At 53.0% G+C, this 18,692-nt stretch overlaps 1 protein-coding gene across 1 annotated transcript; it reads left to right on the top strand.

Annotated features, from left to right (window-relative positions):
* Nucleotides 1-1,062: 1,062 nt before the first annotated feature.
* Nucleotides 1,063-18,687, top strand: FERMT3 (FERM domain containing kindlin 3). Its single transcript, XM_054570969.1, has 15 exons — nt 1,063-1,145; nt 1,719-1,897; nt 3,962-4,195; nt 4,418-4,537; nt 4,635-4,803; nt 5,026-5,128; nt 15,497-15,604; nt 15,767-15,901; nt 15,988-16,037; nt 16,142-16,266; nt 16,452-16,558; nt 16,673-16,906; nt 17,267-17,391; nt 17,926-18,067; nt 18,187-18,687. The coding sequence occupies exons 2-15, from the start codon at nt 1,738-1,740 to the stop codon at nt 18,364-18,366; spliced, it is 1,992 nt and encodes a 663-aa protein (XP_054426944.1). The 5' UTR covers nt 1,063-1,145; nt 1,719-1,737; the 3' UTR covers nt 18,367-18,687.
* The last annotated feature ends 5 nt before the right edge of the window (nt 18,688-18,692 follow it).

The following is an 18,692-nucleotide window of genomic DNA, read 5'->3' as shown; positions in this document are numbered from 1 at the left end:
TCCAAGAGTAGCTTTGTGGGCTAGGAAGCCGCTGAGGCCAGCAGCCGGCTGCACTTCCTGCTGCCTTGACTTTGCATAGATTGGCTTTCCCCTGGGAATCCCCGCAGGCCCCCTCCCCCACCGGGGTGGCTTGGGTAGGCAAGCCTATGCTCCCCAGAGATTCTGCTGCACCTTTGGTGCTACTGTCTTCAGGCCCAGTTCCCTCCAGCCCACAGCTGATTTTCTGGGAAAGCCATGTTCCAAGTGCCGGGAGCCAGGAGCTTGGCTCTCCCAAAGCCAACATCCAAGTGCAGGTTGGGCGTCGGGCGGGGCGGGGCGGGGGGAGCAGATTGGGCTACCAGAGACCCTCTGAGGTCACACTTGAGTAGGGACTTGGCAGGATTGAGCCTCTGGCGTGCCGGGGAGTCCTTGCAAGTGGCACAGGGAGGGGGTGGTGGGTTTGAAGCCTCCCTGGAGGCGCAGGCCAGGGCAGCTGTGAACCATGGGCCGGTTTTCAGCTGGGTCCTGGGGCAGCTCTGAAATGGACTAGTTTGGAAATAGAGGCCATATTGGAGTCAGGAAAGGCTTAAGGAAGTTGTTTTTCCCTTGGGCCTTTAAGTATCTGGTAATACAGGGACATTGGGTCTTACTTGAGCCGACTTGACCTGCCAAGTCCTAAATAACCCGGATTCAGTCTTTTCAATTCCATGGCTCTCCTTGGCATCCCGGTGATGTTGTGTGGCCCAGAGCCACCCCCACCTCATGACAGCCTGGAGATGAGAGGTGGCTTCTTACAGGGCACCTAGCCACGAACATAAATGGGTGGCTTCTCTTGACCTGAGCAACCTCAAAATGAGGGACCTTTTGGTGGCGGGTCTACCAGCCCCACTCCTCCCTGGCTTCCTGTGCTCACTGAGAACCAAGGCGGGGCCACCCTGGAGCCCTGCACAGCCTGGCAGTTGGCTTCCTGCACCCAGAGCCACCAGCCCGCCCTGGGGAGGGGCTGAGCCCGCCCTGATTAAGACTGGGAGGCTGCTCTCTGAAGGAAGCTGCGAAGAGAAAGCAGAGGAGGAAGAAGCGCCCAGTCGTTGCAGGTGTTGGGGCTGAGGTCAGGAGGGGCTGACACTCCAACCCTCCACCTGCCGCCCCAGCCCCTTGCCAGCAAGGTAAGCGGGGACCCTTCTCCTCCTCGCCCTCCCACAGCCCCTCTGCCCAGCATGGCCTCCTCCATGCGGAGCCTGGAGAAGTAGACTTCCCACTGCCCTAGAGAGGCCTCAGCTCGTCTGGGATGTTGGGATCTCAGCTTTGGGCTAGGGTTGAATTATTTCCTGACCTGCGCTTACAACCATTTCCAGGGCAGGCAGCTGCCCGTGTGGCCTTGGGGTGAGTTGCGGGCCAGGAGGACAGATGGAGGCTGTGCCCAGCTCTGCCATCACGCTGTGTGCTCTCGAGTGAGCTCTTCTTAGCCTCACTGGGCCTCAGTCTTCCTGTGTGTGAGACAGCAGTGGGTTGGATGACACGGGTCCTTGCAGCTCAACCATCACGATGATGAGGGGATCTGAGGTTTGCCTGGAACAACTCAGTCCCCCCGTTTCTTGCTGCTATGATGGTGTACAGCCTGCGGGTTTGCTCTGCTCTCCCCCTGGCCCAGGGCACTGTGGGGCCTCTTCTACCTGAACTGGGCAGCCAACCAGGCCCAGCGCCTTGCCCACGTCGCTTCCTCCCTGTCCTCACTGCAGCGCCGCCGCCGCCACCACCATGGCGGGCATGAAGACGGCCACCGGGGACTACATCGACTCGACCTGGGAGCTGCGGGTGTTTGTGGGAGAGGAGGACCCCGAGGCCGAGTCGGTCACCCTGCGGGTCACGGGGGAGTCGCACATCGGCGGGGTGCTCCTGAAGATCGTGGAGGAGCTCAGTGAGTGCCCCTCGGCCCTGCTGCTGACCTCAGCACTGTGGGATGGCTCCAGCAGCTGTCCCATGCACTTCCCTTCTGCACAGCGCTTGATAACAGTGTCACAGTGACTCAGGCGCCAGCTTAATCATTTGGTTCCAAAAGAGACATTTCCCCCATTTCCCCTCCTCCCAATGTCTCTCCTCCCTTCCTCACACTCCAGCTGGTTCTGCTAAGTCCCCAAGGAGCAGGCCCAGTCACAGTCCTCGATTCCCCCACTTCTAGGGGCAGAAGGGGCCTTGACTGGGCTGAGGAAGAGGTCACATTCTCGGAGTCTGAGGGGAGAGGAGACGGGGCTCCTGGGGGCCTGAGGGCCCCCTCCCACACCTCCTCCCTGAGGCGGAAGCCTCAGCAGGCAGGCGGGTGCAGGGTGGGAGGCCCTGCCCCCACAGGAAGTTACAGCAGCGCACCCTGTGGTATCCGCCATTGAAAGGAGCAGGGCCAGTGACATCTCCTCGCCTTTCCCTGCCGGGGGTGGGGACTGCCCCTTCCTGGGAGGCGGAAGGCGCCTTCCCATAGCCAGAGCTGGAAGGCAGGCCGGTGGGCAATAGTCCTGTCACAGGTGGGCACAGGTAACCAGGTTTTGGTGATTGCAGACAAAAAATTGAACCGAACACACAGAGTTTATAGCAGAAAGCAAGAGAAAGCAGATCTATTAAGCCACACAGAACATGGGAGCAGCCCGACTCTTAGCAGAGCAGAGCAGAGCCTCCCAGCAGCCGCCCCAAACTCAGGGGCTGGAGGGCTTTTATTCCTTAGGGTGGGTCTCCCATGTTTTCCTCCATTGGCTACTGGGAAGGGGGTCCCACAATGCTAATTTATTATAATGATATTATAATGAAGCAGGGGTCAGGTAGCATCTTCTGCACAGGTGCATTCCTGATTCACTAGGATTCAATGCTTTTCCAGATGCAGAAACTACCAGTCTTAGAACAGGGTCTCTTCCATCCTTTATCTTAGCTCTGGGGCAGCGCTGGAATTTCCTGCTTCCTGACTATCTCCTGCCTCAGTCCCAGCCCAGAGCCCCTGTGGCCTGCGGGGGGCGGGGAGGGGGGGGTTTCCTCAGGCCCAGCCAACCCACCACAGGCCTCTGGGGAGCGAGGTCAGTTGGACAGCACAGGGCCCCAGGAGAGCCTGGCCAAAAGGCTGAGGAGTTGAGGGGAGCCTCCAGGAGGTAGGGACCAAGGAGACAGTGAAAGCAGAAGTTGGAAACAGAAGGTCCCTCGGACCAAGCAAGACTCAGGGCTGAGCGGTGAAGACCTGGGTGGCCCCAGGGCATGGCACGCAGCAAAGCAAGAGGCCTAAACCGGGAGACAGACAGACAGATGCCACCCCGCCACCCACTGCAGGGCCCCCCAAGCCAAGTCCCTCCAGCCCCTGCCCCTGCAATGGGGCCACTGGGTCCATCCCTCCCGTTTCCACTCATTCCTTAGTGCATCGGACTGGCGCTCAGCAGAGTGGGCGTTGTCCAGTGTCCCTGGGACCAGGGTGGTTACTGCTCCCGTCTCACTAATCGGGAAACTGCGGCACAGAGGGGTTAAGGGCTCAGCCACGGTCGCAGAACTAGGAACCACTGAATACTGTCGGAGCACCTGCTCTTGCGTGCCAGATGCAGCCCCGGGCTCTGCCACAGCCCCTGCCCCGAGCTCCCAGGGGAAGCCAGGGAGGTGTCCATGAGCCAGGATTTTCAGGAGCACAAGAGGGGCCGCATGGGGGCACCCAACGGGCTGGAGCACGTGAGGCAGGGACAATAAGACTGGGGCACACAGATTCTAGGTTGGGGCTCTCTAGGAAGTGATGTAGCGACTGAGCCCAGAAGGCTGAGCAGGGTTAGCCGGGAAAGAGCCATTCCGCCATGATCTTGGCCTCGACCCCAAGGCAACCCAACCTGGCCCCACCCTTGGCTTGAGCAGGAGAAGGGAAGTCATCAGAGGCCTCTGAATACTAGGCTCGTGCTCTGCCTTGGGGTTGGGGGCAAGACCCTCCAAGGCTGATATGCACCGCCCCCCGTTTCCTGTGGCCCTGCAGAGCGCAAGCAGGACTGGTCAGACCACGCCATTTGGTGGGAACAGAAGCGGCAATGGCTGCTGCAGACCCACTGGACGCTGGATAAGTACGGCATCCTGGCCGATGCCCGACTCTTCTTTGGGCCCCAGCACCGGCCGGTCATCCTGCGGCTGCCTAATCGCCGAGCTGTGCGCCTCCGAGCCAGCTTCTCACAACCCCTCTTCCAGGCTGTGGCTGCCATCTGCCGCCTCCTCAGTGAGTCCCCGATGGTCCCCCCTCTGCCATGCTGCAAGGCCACTGCAAGGGGGCTGGTCCTCTCCCTTTACAGGCCCAGCTATTGTCATGTTGTCTTTGCTACTCTTGTCTCCATCCTGCCTGTGGGGCTGTGACCTGCCCCGAAGTGCCCATGGTTGGGAGGTTGGGACAAGAGGCCACAGGGCAGAACCTGGTGCCCGCTGAGGCCCCAGCTTCCCATAGGCATCCGGCACCCTGAGGAGCTGTCTCTGCTTCGGGCTCCTGAGAAGAAGGAGAAGAAGAAGAAGGAGAAGGAGCCGGAGGAGGAGGTGTATGACTTGACCAAGGTCGTCCTGGCTGGGGGTGAGCAGTGGCTGGGTGGGCCGGGGCTGGGCCCGGGGCAGGCCCATGGGGCCCAGGGCTGGGGGCTGGGCCTCGCTGACCCCAGCCTGCTCTCCAGGCATGGCCCCGGCGTTGTTCCGGGGGATGCCCGCCCACTTCTCAGACAGCGCCCAGACGGAGGCCTGCTACCACATGCTGAGCCGCCCACAGCCGCCGCCCGACCCCCTCCAGCTCCAGCGCCTGCCTCGGCCCGGCTCCCTGTTGGACAAGGCCCAGCTCCACAGCAGGTGCACTGCCTGCCGGGTCTGTACCTGGGCCACCCCGCCTTGGGTGTGGCCCCCGCTCCCGCGGCTCACACCTGGCCTGCCTTGCTCGCCCCAGGTCCATGCCTCCTATCTCCAGGCCTTTCCTCTATGTGTGTGCTCGCCCCCAAGCCTCCTGCCCAGCCCCCTGCCCCGCCCCCCACCCTACCTGGCTCAGCCCTGACCCCTGCCTGTGCCGTGGCCCAGGTGGCTGGACTCCTCGCGGTGCCTCATGCAGCAGGGCATCAAGTCCGGAGACACGCTCTGGCTGCGCTTCAAGTATTACAGCTTCTTCGACCTGGATCCTAAGGTGGGTCGGGGCCGGGAGCCGTGGGGACTGAGGCTCAGGGGTCAGGGCTCCGGGAACGTTAAGACTTGTGGGGGTCTGTCTCTGTCCATTTGTCCATCCACCTCTGTTTATTAACTCTGCCCACACAACACTGGGCCTGGGCTGAGGCCAAGGGCCTCGGGGAAAATGACAACTGATCAGTGTGGACAGAGGGCGCGCCCTGGGGAAGCCTGCTCACCCAGCACCTGGGCTCAGGGACGGCTTCCTGGAGGGGGTGGCATGGCATCGGCATCACCTCCTTCCTCTCCATTGGACCTGCAGGGACGGGGGTGAGTGAGGGACCAGAGGCAGGTACCAGTGCGCACATGTCCCTCCAGGCTGACTGTCCCCACTGGCAACCAACAGGCTCCATGCAGACCTCTGAGAAACCACCAGAACCCCACAGGCAGTTCCTCTGCCCCCCTTCTCTGCCCCCTGTCACTGAAAACCTAATGGCAGCACAGTCTACAGAGCCCTCGGGGTCCCCGGCCTTTGTTCCGGAACCCTGGCGCCTGTTCCCAACCTCTCCTGAGAACCCCTCGGCTCCTCCGCTCTCCTCAGCCAAATCTGTCCTGGCATCTTCTGTCCTACCCGCGTGCGCCGAGGTGCCCCTGTCCTGTCTGCTGTCCGTCCTCTGCTCACTGCCTGCCCAGTCGTTACCCAGCCGCCTGTGACACCCGGACACTCAGGGTCTCCAGCTGCCCCGAAGGCTCCTTAGCTCTGCTTCCCACCGCACAGCCTCTGGGTGTGGGCGAGCCCCCGGGCCCAACCTGCCTCCTCCTTTCCGCCCTTTCTCTCAGAAATCTCGTCTTGTGGACTTAAATATCATCAGTGCTCTTTATGGCTCCCAATTTTATAATCTCCAGCCCAGACATCTCTGCCCTGAGCTCTAGACGCGTGTGTCCAGCTGGCCACCTCCACTCGGGCGCCTCGGTAGGTCCCGCAGGCTCCGGTGGGCAGCGGCGCTCTGGGTGCTGAGGCTGCCCAGCGCCTCCTCCTCCCACTCATGGATTCATTGCAAAGCCCAGATGTAGGACACTCTGGATCCTTCCCTGTCCCTCCCACCCCGTCCCTCATGGTGTCCTGTTGATCCTCCCTTGAACTAAAATCCTAAACCACCAGCTCTCCTCTGTCTCTTGTCCTGCGGTACCCGTAGCCCTTCCTCCCCCCTGGGCCTCCCCCCGGACCTCTGCCCTCCCCACAGCTCTGGAAGGAACACCTACAAAGGCACCTGAGGCCATGTGACTCCTGCCTAAAAGGCTTCTGTGCAGCCTGTGGCCCCAGTTGCCACTCCCAGAGGCCCAGCCTGATCCGGCCCTGCCCACGCCTTTCCATCGGCAACACCTCCTTCCTCTCCTGGGGACTTTCTTTTTCCCTTCTCTGGCCTTTCCTACCTTCTTGGATTTGATCATTTTCATGATCCCATTTTATTTCCTTTATATTAGCTTAGTAGCTATGCTTTTTTTTTAAGCTGCTTTGTGGGGGGTTAGAGTACAAATATGCTATTACCACCTAGTAATACTGCCGCTTCGCATACAAAGAGCCTTACAACAGGATCCTCTCACTTCCCCTCCCGTTACTGTGCACTTTACTTCTCCTCCTGCCGAAGCCCACGATGCACTGCCACGATTGTTTCTGTGATTGTTGGTATGGTGTTATATTAAGAAATAACTCACATGTCATATAATTTTCCCATTGGAAATGTACAAGTCAATGGTTTTTATTATATTCACAGAGTTGTGCAACCATCATCACCACCGGTTTTAGAACATTTCATCACCCCAAAAGGAATCTCACTCATTAGCTGGCCCTCCCCATTCACCCCCCACTCCCCTCAGCCCCAGGCAACAGCTGAGCTCCTTTCTGTCTCTATAGCTTTGCCTGTTCTGGGCATTTCTTATCAGTGTGGCTCTTTGTGTCTGGCTCCTTTAATTTAGCACCATGTTTTCAAGGTTCGTCCATGCTGTACAGCATGGTTCAGTGCTTTACTCATTGTTTTAAAAAGAATTTTTAAAAAGATTTTAGTTATTTATTTTTAGAGAGAGTGGAAGGGAGGGAGGAAAGAGAGGGAGAGAAACATCAATCGGTTGCCTCTCGCATGCCCACAGCTGGGACCTGGCCTGCCACCCAGGCATGTGCCCTGACCGGGAGCTGAACCCATGACCTCTCACTTTACAGGATGACAGCCAACCAACTGAGCCACACTGGTCAGCACAGTACTTTACTCATCTTTATAGCTGAGTAATATTCCATTGGATAGATGTTTATCTATATCAACAGACATTGGGTTCCCCCCATTTGTTGGCTCTTATGAATAATGCTGTTATGGATATTCATGTACAAATTTTTTAGTGAACTTAGAATTTCATTTCTCTTGAGTATACACCTAAGAGTAGAATGTTGAGTTGTCATTGTTACTACTTTTGCTTTAACCAGTCAATTGTTTTTTTACTACATTTTAGTTTTGGGGTAACTATAGATTCACAGGCTGCTGTTAAGAAATAGCCCTGGCTGATGTGGCTCAGTGAATTGAGCACTGGCCTGCGAAGCAACAGGTCATCGGTTTGATTCCCAGTCAAGGCACATGCCTAGGTTGCGGGGCCAGGTCCCCATTTAGGGGGCGCGCGAGAGGCAACCACACATTGATGTTTCTTTCCCTCTCTTTCATCCTCTCTTCCCCTCTCTCTAAAAATAAATAAAACCTTTAAAAATTTATTTAAAATAAATAAATGAAATCTTTAAAAAAAAAGAAATAGCACACAGAAGTCCTAGATACCTAGATACCCTTTACCTAGTTGCCCTCAACCAGTATCCCAGACAGGTTATTAACATGGCTACAGAACAGTTCCATCTGCCAAGGGTCCAGTAAAGACATTCATAACATATGAAAAAAAGTCTTCTATTCCTGCCCACACACTCACCATTTCCCATGCTCTGTATTCCTGTGCATAGACCAGATTTCCAGCCAATAGCATTTTCTGTTTGCCTGGAGGACTTTTCTTAACATTTCTCTGACCTGATGATGAATTCTTGCAACTTCTATATGCCTGTATGAGTCATTATTTTGTCTGTGATTCTGAAAGATATTTTCACTTGGTGTAGAAATCTTGGTTGACAGGCCCCCCGCCCGCCCTCACCGGTAACCTAACTCCATAGTCTTGTGGTTTACATTGCTTCCAATGATGGGTCTGCCATCATTCTTTGTTCCTATGTAGGCAGTGTGTCTTTTTTTTCCTGATTGCTTTTGTGATTTTCTTTTTTTGCTGGTTTTAAACAATTTGATTATCATGTGCCTTGGTTCATTTCAGGTTTCCCATGCTTAGGGTTCACTGGGCTCAATTTTGATCTTTTTAACATTTTCGTTATCTCTCCTAACATACTCATGCTCTTCTCTACTTTCTTGAACATACAGGATATACAGGGTGGAGGGAAAGTAGGTTTATAGTTGTTCGTATGAAAAATAATACAGTAATTAATAATAATAATGGAAGAAACTGTGTTTTGCATACCCACAACTGTAAACCTACTTTTGCCCCACCCTGTATTTATAATGACTTCTAGTGTTTTTGTCTACAAATTTTATCAGCTCTATCATTTCTGGATCTATTTCCATAGACTATTGATCTCATTATAAGTTGTATTTTTCTGCTTATAGTCAAGCCTGGTCATTTTTTATTTGCTGCCAGACATGACAAATTTTCTGTTCTTGGGTGCTGGGGTTTCTGTTTTTGTTTTCGTTTTTTGTGGTCCTTTAGATATATATTTTTTTGGATTTTATTTATTTGCTTCTTAGAGAGAGGGGTAGGGAGGAAGAAAGAGAAGGAGGGAAACATCAAAGTAAGAGAGCTGCATCAGTTGGTTGCCTCTCGCACTCCCCCAACTGGGGAACCAACCCACACCCAGGCATGTGCCCTGACTGGGAATCGAACCTGTGACCTTTTGGTTCCCAGGCTGGTGCTCAGTCCAGTAAGCCATACCAGCCAGGGCTATAGTCCTTTAAGTATTTATAAAACTTTTTGGGGGATAAATTTAAGATAACCCCAAAGTTTGGAAGCAGTTTGCTCATTAGATAATTAGACAGGACAAGAACATCGTTTAATCTAGGGCTAATTTCTCCCCTTATAAAGGGAGTAATTAGCCTTCTGAGTATATGATGCACCATGTAGGAAGAGATTTCTCTAATGTGGCTGTTGGGAATGTGAATATTCCCACTCCATGTAAGATCTGGTAAGTGTTTCACCTGCTCCTTTCCAGTGTTTTCTTCCGCCAACCTTGGGTAGTTTCCTTGCACACACACACTGATCTGTACTCAGTGAAGATGCAAGAGGAGCCCTCTGCTGAGCCCCAAAGCCTCTCTCTGTGCAGCTGTCTCCTCTCCAGTACTCTGTCCTGTGAACCCTGGCTACCTTGGACTTCCTCAATTCTCAACTGTATTTCCTCAGCTCAGGGGATAATGCTGGGCTCTGTTTGGGATCCTTATGCTACAGCCTAGAAACTCTCTCCAGGTAGTCAGCTGGGGCAATCTTAGGGGTCACTTTGTTTCCCCTTCCCTCAGGGATTGCTGTTCCATGTGGTCAGTTGTCCAGTATCTAAAAACTATTTGGTCTTTGTTGTTCTTTTTTTTTTTTAATTCTATTTTCTGTTAAAGCAATATATGATGGTTTAAAGAGTTAAGTAGCCTTAGCAGGTTTGTAATAACAACAACAAACAGTTCTCTGCTGTACCTCCCCTTATCCCAGATTTCTGATCCTGAGAGAATGTAAATTTTTAACTCTAGTTTTTTATTCTAGTGTTTATGTCTCTATAACATGCTTAGATATTTTCTATTCCTTGGTCTTTGCATAAAAGATGAAAATTTAGCTGTCTTACACCCTACCCCTTCCCCTACAATACACACACTTCTTTACCCATTTCTAGTTGAGATGTGCTATAGTTTTTGGTTAAAAACAACATGATCATGGCTATATATAGTCACACATATAAATAGTGTTCTCAGCTAAGCCACAGAGTAATGATATTTCCTTTCTTGGTCATGTTTTTTATAGTTCCTAATTGCTATATTTTTATTAACCTATTTTTCTATTAATTGCCTGTGCGCAGTTAGAAAAGAGACCCCAAAAGGCTATCAGTGGCTGTGGCTCATCACTGAGGGTCTTCACAGTGATGAGGGGGAATATTTCACGTCCAAGCCCCTCCAAAATTGCAACCCAACCAAAAGACTTCTTTCCAAGTGGTTGATCACTTTAGGACATCAGTCAGTGTGATTTCCTTCTTGGGACCATGGGATAGTAAGCGCTGTACCCTCACTGCACAACTGCTGTCCTTAGATTTCTCTTCATTATTTCCTGGGAAGTGCTACATGGGGCTTCTTGGTTTCTGGATCACCGTGTTCCTCTTTCTTGACCAACTCCCTTGTTTTGATGGAACGTTATATTTCAATAGCTTCCCCAAAAAGGGTATGTAAGACAAACAATTTGAAATCTTGCATGTCTGAAAAGGTCAGTGTTCTACACTTACATAATAGTTTGGCTAGGTGTAGAATTCTGGGTTGGAAGCATTTTCCAGCCAAGTTTTGAAGCCACTGTCTTCTGGTTTCCAGTGTTGCTGTTGAAAAGTGTGATGCTGTTTTTATTTTCTGTCATTCTATACGGGATGCACACTTTTACTTTTTTTCTTGGAGGTAGGGAGCAGGTATCAGAAACTTAAAAAAAAACTCCTCCTTATCGCTTGGTGTTCTAAATCTCTCGATAGTATGGATCTTTCTTCATTGATTGACCTGCACACTTGCTGAGCCCTTTCAAATTAGAAACCTGGCCCTCCAGTTCTGGAAAAATGCCCTTTACAATTTCTTCAATAATTTTCTCCCTTCTCCCTGGCTGGTGTGGCTCAGTGGATTGAGTGCTGGCCTGCGAACAAAAGGTCTTCGGTTCGATTCCCAGTCAGGGCACATGCCTGGGTTGCAGGCCAGGTCCCCAGTAGGGGGTGCCTGGGAGGCAAACACATGTTGATGTTTCTCTCCTCCCTAAAAATAAACAAGTAAAATCTTTAAAAAATAATAATAACTTTCTCCCCTCCATTTTTCTGTTCCTTGTTTGTTTGTTTGTTTGTTTATTTTTTACAGGATCTAACAGATATTACACCTCCTGGATTGATTTTTCAAAGAAACAAATTAGACATTTATCTTTTTTTATTTTTAAGCTCGTTGTCTTTATTCTACTTTCTGGAATTTCCTGACTTATCTTCCAAAAGAACTGTTCAACTTTTAATCTCTGCAGCTGTATTTTTAAATTCTAAGAGCTCTTATTTTCTGAGTGTTTCTTTTTAAAGCTTACAGCACTTTACTGCCCACCGAGGCCCCCCCTTTTCCCCCTTCCAGGCCACAGAGGCAACAACTATTGTTACTCTAACACCATAGATAGGTTTTGCATGTGTTTGAAATCTACATAAGTGAAATCACACAGTCTATACTTTTATGTCTGACTTCTTTTACTCAGTATTATGCTTGTATGATTCATTCATGTGGTGCATAGTTGTTGTTTATTCTTTCTCATTGATATGTCATATCCTGTTATGTCAATAATCCACAACTAATTTCCATTCTACTGTTGATCTGCAGGCGTTGTGCAATTTCCAGATTCAGGCTATTAAGAACAGAGATGCTATGACCATTGTAGTAAATGTCTTTTGGTGAACATAATTATACATTTCTTTCCCTTTTTTTAAAAAAATAAATGGGGGCCCTGACTGATATGGCTCAGTGGACGGAGCTCTGGCCTGCAAACTGAGAGGCTGTTGGTTCGATTCCCAGGCAAAGCACAGGCCTGGGTTGCAGACCGGGTCTCCGGTTGGCAGGGTGTGAGAGGCAACCAATCACTGTATCTCTCGCACATTGATGTTTCTCTCCCTTTCTCCCTCCCTTCTCCTCTCTCTAAAAGTAAATAAATAAAATCTTTGAAAAAAAGAAATGGGGAAATTAAGTTTTTAAGTTTTTTTATTGATTCATTTTAGAGAAAGAGAGAGAGAGAAACACTGATCTGTTGTTCCACTTATTGATACATTCATTGGTTACTTCTTCTGTGTACCCTGACTAGGGATGGCACCCGCAACCTTGGACTATCAGGACAACGCTCTAACCAACTGAGCTACCCGGCCAGGGCCAGGCACACACTTCTGTAGGGTACACACCCAGAGGTGGGATTGCTTAGTTCCAGGGCAGACATTGAGAGCCTGTAGTAGGTGACTGTTAAACACCTTTCCAAATGCTTGCACCAACTGGCCCCCAGCAGCAGTGTGCGAGAGTGTCAGCTGCTCCACAGCTTCACCAGCACATGGTATTTCTGATCTTTCCCATCGTAGCCATTCTGAAGGCATGTAAAGGTATGTCATATGATTTTTTCATCTGTGTGCTTTTTAAAACGGCTGTACTGAGATATAATTTACACACTATAAAAATCACCCGTTGTAAGCATTGTTTATTTTTGGTAAACGTGTACAGTTGTGCAACTATCGCTGCAGCCCCACTTTAGAACATCGCCATCACCCCAGAAAGCTCTCTAGTGCCCATTTGCAGTCATTCCTCCTCCCACACCCAACCCAGGACGGCCACGATGTGCCTTTTATGTGGCTTGAATTTCCTTGATGATTTACATTTCCTTGATGACAAATCAAGTTGAGCCCTTTACTATATGGCCATAAGCCAGTTGGAAATCTTCTTTTGTGAAGTTTCTGTTCAAGTTTTTTGGCAATTTTTATGTTGACTTGCTTGCCTTTTTCATACTGCTTTGTAGTCCTTTTTTTTTTTTTAGAAATTTTTAAAATTTTTTAAAATTTTTTTAAAAGAATTTTTTTTTTTTTAAGAGAGAGGGGAAAGGAGGGAGAGAGGGAGGGAAACATCAGTGTGTGTTTGTCTCTTGTGCACCCCCTACTGGGGACCTGGCCCACAACCCAGGCATGTGCCCTGACTGGGAATCAAACTGGCAACCCATGGTTCGCAGGCTGGCGCTCAATCCACTGAGCTACACCAGCCAGGGCTTAAATTTTTTTTTAAAGATTGTTTATTTCTTTTTAGAGAGAGGAAGGGAGAGAGAAAGAGGGAGAGAAACATTAATGTGTGGTTGCCTCTTGCATGCCCCCTGTTGGGGACCTGGCCCACAACCCAGACACGTGCCCTGACTGGGAATAGAGCCAGCGACCCTTTGGTTCACAGTTTGGCACTCAAGTCACTGAGCCACACCGGCCAGGGCTGCTTTGTAATTCTTTATGCAGTCGATATATGAGTACTTTGTCAGATAAATATATTGTGAATGTATCTTCTCTTAATGGTTTATTTTGTATATGTGCCGCCAAAGTGAGCACATTAATGGTTTATTTTGATAACAAAAGTTCCTAACTTTAATAAACTCTGATTTATATTTCTTCTTTTATGATTAACATCTTTTGCAGCCCATTTAAGAAATCTTTTTTTTCCTGTATCAAGATCACAAAGATGTAGTCTTATTTTCCTCTAAAGCCTCTGTTTTAACTTTCACATTTGAATCTGCAGTCCATCTAGAATTGCTTTTTGTATGTGGTGTCAGGCAGGGGTGCAGATAGTTTTTTTGACTCAGGTATCCAATTGACCCAGTGTCATTTACTCAAAAGAGCATTCTTTCCCTAGTGACTGTGGGATCACCTTTGTCCTAAGTTAGGTGAATGTACATGTTTGGGTCTCTGGCTCTCTTGGTACCATTGGTCAACTTGTTTCTCATTGCCAATGCCACACAGTCTTAATTACTAGAACTTTCTAATTATGTTCCTTTTTAAAATAGGATCCTGTTCTTGCTTTATGAGTACAGTATTTTCATCTCTGGAAGGATTTTGACTCGTGTTGGAAGTTTTCTTCTGCTCCCTACATTTTCTTTATTTTCTCCAAGCTCTTTAAAAATTTTTTTTTAAATTTACTTGTTTTAGAGAGAGAGGAGGGGAGTGAGAGAGGGAGCGAAACATCAATGTGCGGTTGCCTATCACGCGTCCCCCATCAGGGACCTGGCCGGCAACCCAGGCTCATGCCCTGACTGGGAACTGAACCAGAGACCCTTTGGTTCGCAGGCCAGCACTCAATCCGCTGAGCCACATCAGCCAGGGTTCCAAGCTCTTTTTCTCCTGTTTGTCTTTGTCTGTAGAGCTCATGCTAGCAGCTTTCAATAAAGGTGGGGGATCCTTGCCAGTCCTTTCATATTTACAAGGAAGGCTCTTATCAGCCAGTTGGAAACCCTGGGTGCATGAATAGGGCTTGGCATTTGGGGGGCCTCCTGGGGATACTTGGGCAGGAATGCCGCTCTTGGGGGGGGGTTCTCTTTAGCTCATCAGTTTCTTAGCAGCTAACCTTCTAATCTCCCAACTGGGCACAGAAGGCTCACTGCCAAGGTCCTAGGAGACAAGGGGAAGGGCTGGGGTGTCTCACCTCCCAGAATGCCAGCCTTCCCTTAATTTATCTGCTCTCAGCACCTTGCACCACCGCTGCCAGCTGTGCCTGAAGTACCAAATGCGGGGGCACCTCTGGCTCAGCATCTCGGAGAGTAAATCTCTGGCCTCTGCCAGGTGCCTACTGGCTGTCACTTGGCTGCAGGGAGTGGGGAGGGACCTGCTCCTTTTATACTCTTTCTCAGTCCTCCTTTCAGCCCACCCTTGCCTCCCAGCAGGAGATTAGAGTCCAGAGCCTGTCCTGGACCCTCCATGTGAACTGGATGCCTTTGTCCAGATCTCTGTTCTTTTTGCTCTTTGCTTATTTTCAGAACTCATTAGTGCTTTTGCCACAAAACAGGAAGGAAGGACGTGAGATCCCAGCGACCCAGTTCCCATTCCCATTTTGCTTCTCACCTTCCAAAATGTTGTCTCTCACCTGCTCTAGGCCTCTCTCTCCTTCGTCATTTTTGGTGGGTTGCAGAGGGAGCCTGGGCTTGTTTTTTCCATGGGTAACCGGGACCCCCTTCTGAGCTGTGCACCCCGTTCCTTCTCTCTGGAATGTCCTTCCAACCAGTCTTCCCTTTAGTGGCCCATTGTTCTTCACATCTCAGCACAGCACGTCACCTCCTCAGGGAAGGCTTCCCGAAGGCTTCCTCATGCAGAATCCCTCCCTGCAACCCAGTTCCTTTCTCAGTCGCAGAGCTGAGGGAAAAAGGTGCCCCTTCCCTGGGCAGATGGGGCAGGTAGGCTCTGAGGACCACGTGGGGCCCATGAACAAGCTCGAAGCTCGTCACAGCACAGGGGGGCAGGACGAGGGCCGAGGCTCAAGGCTCCCAGGGCCAGGCGTGCGGGGTGCGCAGAGTACTAGACACCTGACCAACCCAGCCCCACCCCCCACCGCTCCAGACAGACCCGGTGCGGCTGACGCAGCTGTACGAGCAGGCCCGGTGGGACCTGCTGCTGGAGGAGATCGACTGCACTGAGGAGGAGATGATGGTGTTTGCAGCCCTGCAGGTGCCAGGCAGGCCTGGGGGCCCAGGGTGGCAGGGTGCAGGACAGTCCGGGGGCAGGAGGAGTCTTCCAGGGAGGGGCCTGTCTCTGGGGGAGCCCCGCTCAGGGCACAGTTGGGAGCAGAGGCTGCCCGCTGAGCCCTCCCTGGCTGTGTGCCCCACCCAGTACCACATCAACAAGCTGTCCCAGAGCGGGGAGGTGAGTGAGCCAGCGGGCCCAGACCCAGGGCTGGACGACCTCGACGCAGCCCTCAACAACCTGGAGGTGAAGCTAGAGGGGTCCACGCGCACAGATGTGCTGGTGAGAAGGGGCTCCGGTCAGGGATTGGAGTCGGGGACAGGGTCAAGCCCAGGAACCAGGCCCCCTCTGACTCCTCTGCTCCCCAGGACAGCCTCACCACCATCCCTGAACTGAAGGACCACCTCCGGATCTTCCGGTGAGTTCGGGTGTGGAGCTGGCAGCCCTGCTGCAGGGGCGCAGTGGAAGGTGACAAGAGGAGGGAGGAAGGTGGCCTGTCACTGTCTCCCATCTCACCCTCAGGCCCCGAAAGCTGACCCTGAAGGGCTACCGCCAGCACTGGGTGGTGTTCAAGGATACCACGCTGTCCTACTATAAGAGCCAGGAAGAAGCCCCGGGGGACCCCGTTCAGCAACTCAACCTCAAGGGTGAGCGAGCGTGGCCTGGCCAGGACAGGGACACGGCAACGCTGTGGGGCGCCCGCTTCCTCCTGAGTGCCGGGGAAGGGGCCCTGGTCTCAGGCAGGCAGCTGTGCAGGGCTGGCCTTTCCCAGGGGTGGGGGCCTCGCAGGCACGGCCCCCCTTCTCCAGCCCACCCCTTCTTCTCCCTCCAGGCTGTGAGGTGGTCCCTGATGTCAACGTCTCAGGACAGAAATTCTGCATCAAACTCCTGGTGCCCTCCCCTGAAGGCATGAGCGAGATCTATCTGCGCTGCCAGGATGTGAGCGCTACGCCAGGCCAGGGCGGCCTAGGGCGGGGTGGGGGTTGCGGGGCAGTGGGCTGAACCAGAGTCCGCCTGGCCCCTCACTGCCCTCTCGCCCTCCTTCGGCCCCAGGAGCAGCAGTACGCACACTGGATGGCCGGCTGCCGGCTGGCCTCCAAGGGCCGCACCATGGCGGACAGCAGCTACGCCAGCGAGGTGCAGGCCATCCTGGCCTTCCTCAGCCTGCAGCGGACAGGCACCGGCAGCTCGGGCCACCAACCCCAGGGACCTGATGCCTCCCCCGAGGGCCTTAACCCCTACGGCCTTGTTGCGCCCCGCTTCCAGCGAAAGTTCAAGGCCAAACAGGTGCCAGAGGGGGTGGGTGGTGGGAATGATCACAGTGTTTCCCTGGCCATCTTGGCCCCTCGGTCTCCAGGGGGCCTTCCTCTGAAAAGCCGCGTGCTCCCTCATCCCTTCTCCCACCCGTGTCCCTGAGACTGAGTGCGCTGGCCCACTCTCCCCGTCTGAGGAGAGGGGGTCACGGCACAGCTGCCCATGCCCCCCTGAGGGCCTAGCTCCTCTCACAGTCGATGAGTGGTGAGGGGGCACCGGGCAGCCCCACCGTGGGCACTGCCCCTGCCCCGGGCGCAGCATCCTGTCTCCCTGACGGGGACAGGCAGGGGGTCTCAAGGACTTCGGAAGCCCCTCACCAGTGTGGTCCCACAGCTCACCCCACGGATCCTGGAAGCTCACCAGAACGTGGCCCAGCTCTCGCTGTCCGAGGCCCAGCTGCGCTTCATCCAGGCCTGGCAGTCCCTGCCTGACTTTGGCATCTCCTATGTCCTGGTCAGGTAAGAGCCCCGCCCGGCCCTGTCTGCCCCCACAGGCTGCCTGTGGGCGGCACCCCACAGCCTCCCTTCTTGTTCTCTGGGGGCGGACCTTACTGAGGACACCCAGTGCACCACCCCACCCTGCACCCACAGCAAACACAGATAGAGAGAGATCAGGCCAGGGGAACAGGGGACCCAGCTCCGTCCCAGCCCTGCCACGGACCGTTCCCTCTTCGGGCCTTGGCCAACCGGTCTGTAGGACAGGGCCGACGTTGGCTGCTGTGACTGGGAGCGAGCCTCTACCTGTTTTCCAAGCCAACAAAGATAATGATACAAGAATTATTTAAAGGCATGAACTATTTGCCTGATGTGGCCAAATGGTACCATAATGATTATATCCATTAACTCCCATTTTCCAGATGAGGAACTCGAGGCCCAGAGAACCTAAGTGACTTACTTGCACAGCCTGCCTGCGCGCCGCACCAGGCTGTGTGAGCAGGCGCTGGGGCCACGTGGGGTGGGGCCTTGCTCACACTCTGTCCTCCTGGGGACCAGGTTCAAGGGCAGCAGGAAAGATGAGATCCTGGGCATCGCCAACAACCGACTGATCCGCATTGACCTGGCTGTGGGCGACGTGGTCAAGACCTGGCGCTTCAGCAACATGCGCCAGTGGAATGTCAACTGGGACATCCGGCAGGTGGGCCAGAGCGGGGGTGAGGGGAGGGAGAGGGGGGTGGGCCAGACCCAGCCAGGGCAGGGCAGGGGCTGCTCCCTCTTCCCACCTCCACCATCCCCCTCTAACTGCCCACCCTGCAGGTAGCCATCGAGTTTGATGAACATATCAACGTGGCTTTCAGCTGTGTGTCTGCCAGCTGCCGCATTGTACACGAGTACATAGGGGGCTACATTTTCCTGTCAACAAGAGAGCGCGCCCGAGGGGAGGAGCTGGATGAGGACCTCTTCCTGCAGCTCACAGGAGGCCACGAGGCCTTCTGAGGCCTGTCTTACCGCCCCTGTCCAGCTCACCACCTGCCATGGCCACACCTAAGCCCACACACACTGGGACTCACTGCCCACACCCTCTCCAGACATGCACTGAGCTGGGAGCTTTCACCAACTGTCACTGGCTTGTGCAGACCAGGGACCTGGCTGGGCCAGACTCCGCCATCCCCCAGGACGGGGAGAGTGGGTGGGCCCTGAGCGCTACAACACTGCCCCTCCCTTATCTGAGTGGCCGAGACCAACACCCCGACCCAGTTGTCGTCCCTGAGCACACAAGGAACACCGGCTGTAGCTACAGGATGATAATTCACGGTTTCAAG

This window comes from Pteronotus mesoamericanus, unplaced genomic scaffold (genome assembly GCF_021234165.1).
Source record: "Pteronotus mesoamericanus isolate MK-2021 breed Mesoamerican mustached bat unplaced genomic scaffold, CSHL_Meso_final contig_214, whole genome shotgun sequence".
Taxonomy (NCBI): Eukaryota; Metazoa; Chordata; class Mammalia; order Chiroptera; family Mormoopidae; genus Pteronotus; species Pteronotus mesoamericanus.
The sequence above is the reverse complement of the archived record's forward strand: the minus strand, read 5'-3'. Positions and strand labels throughout refer to the sequence as shown.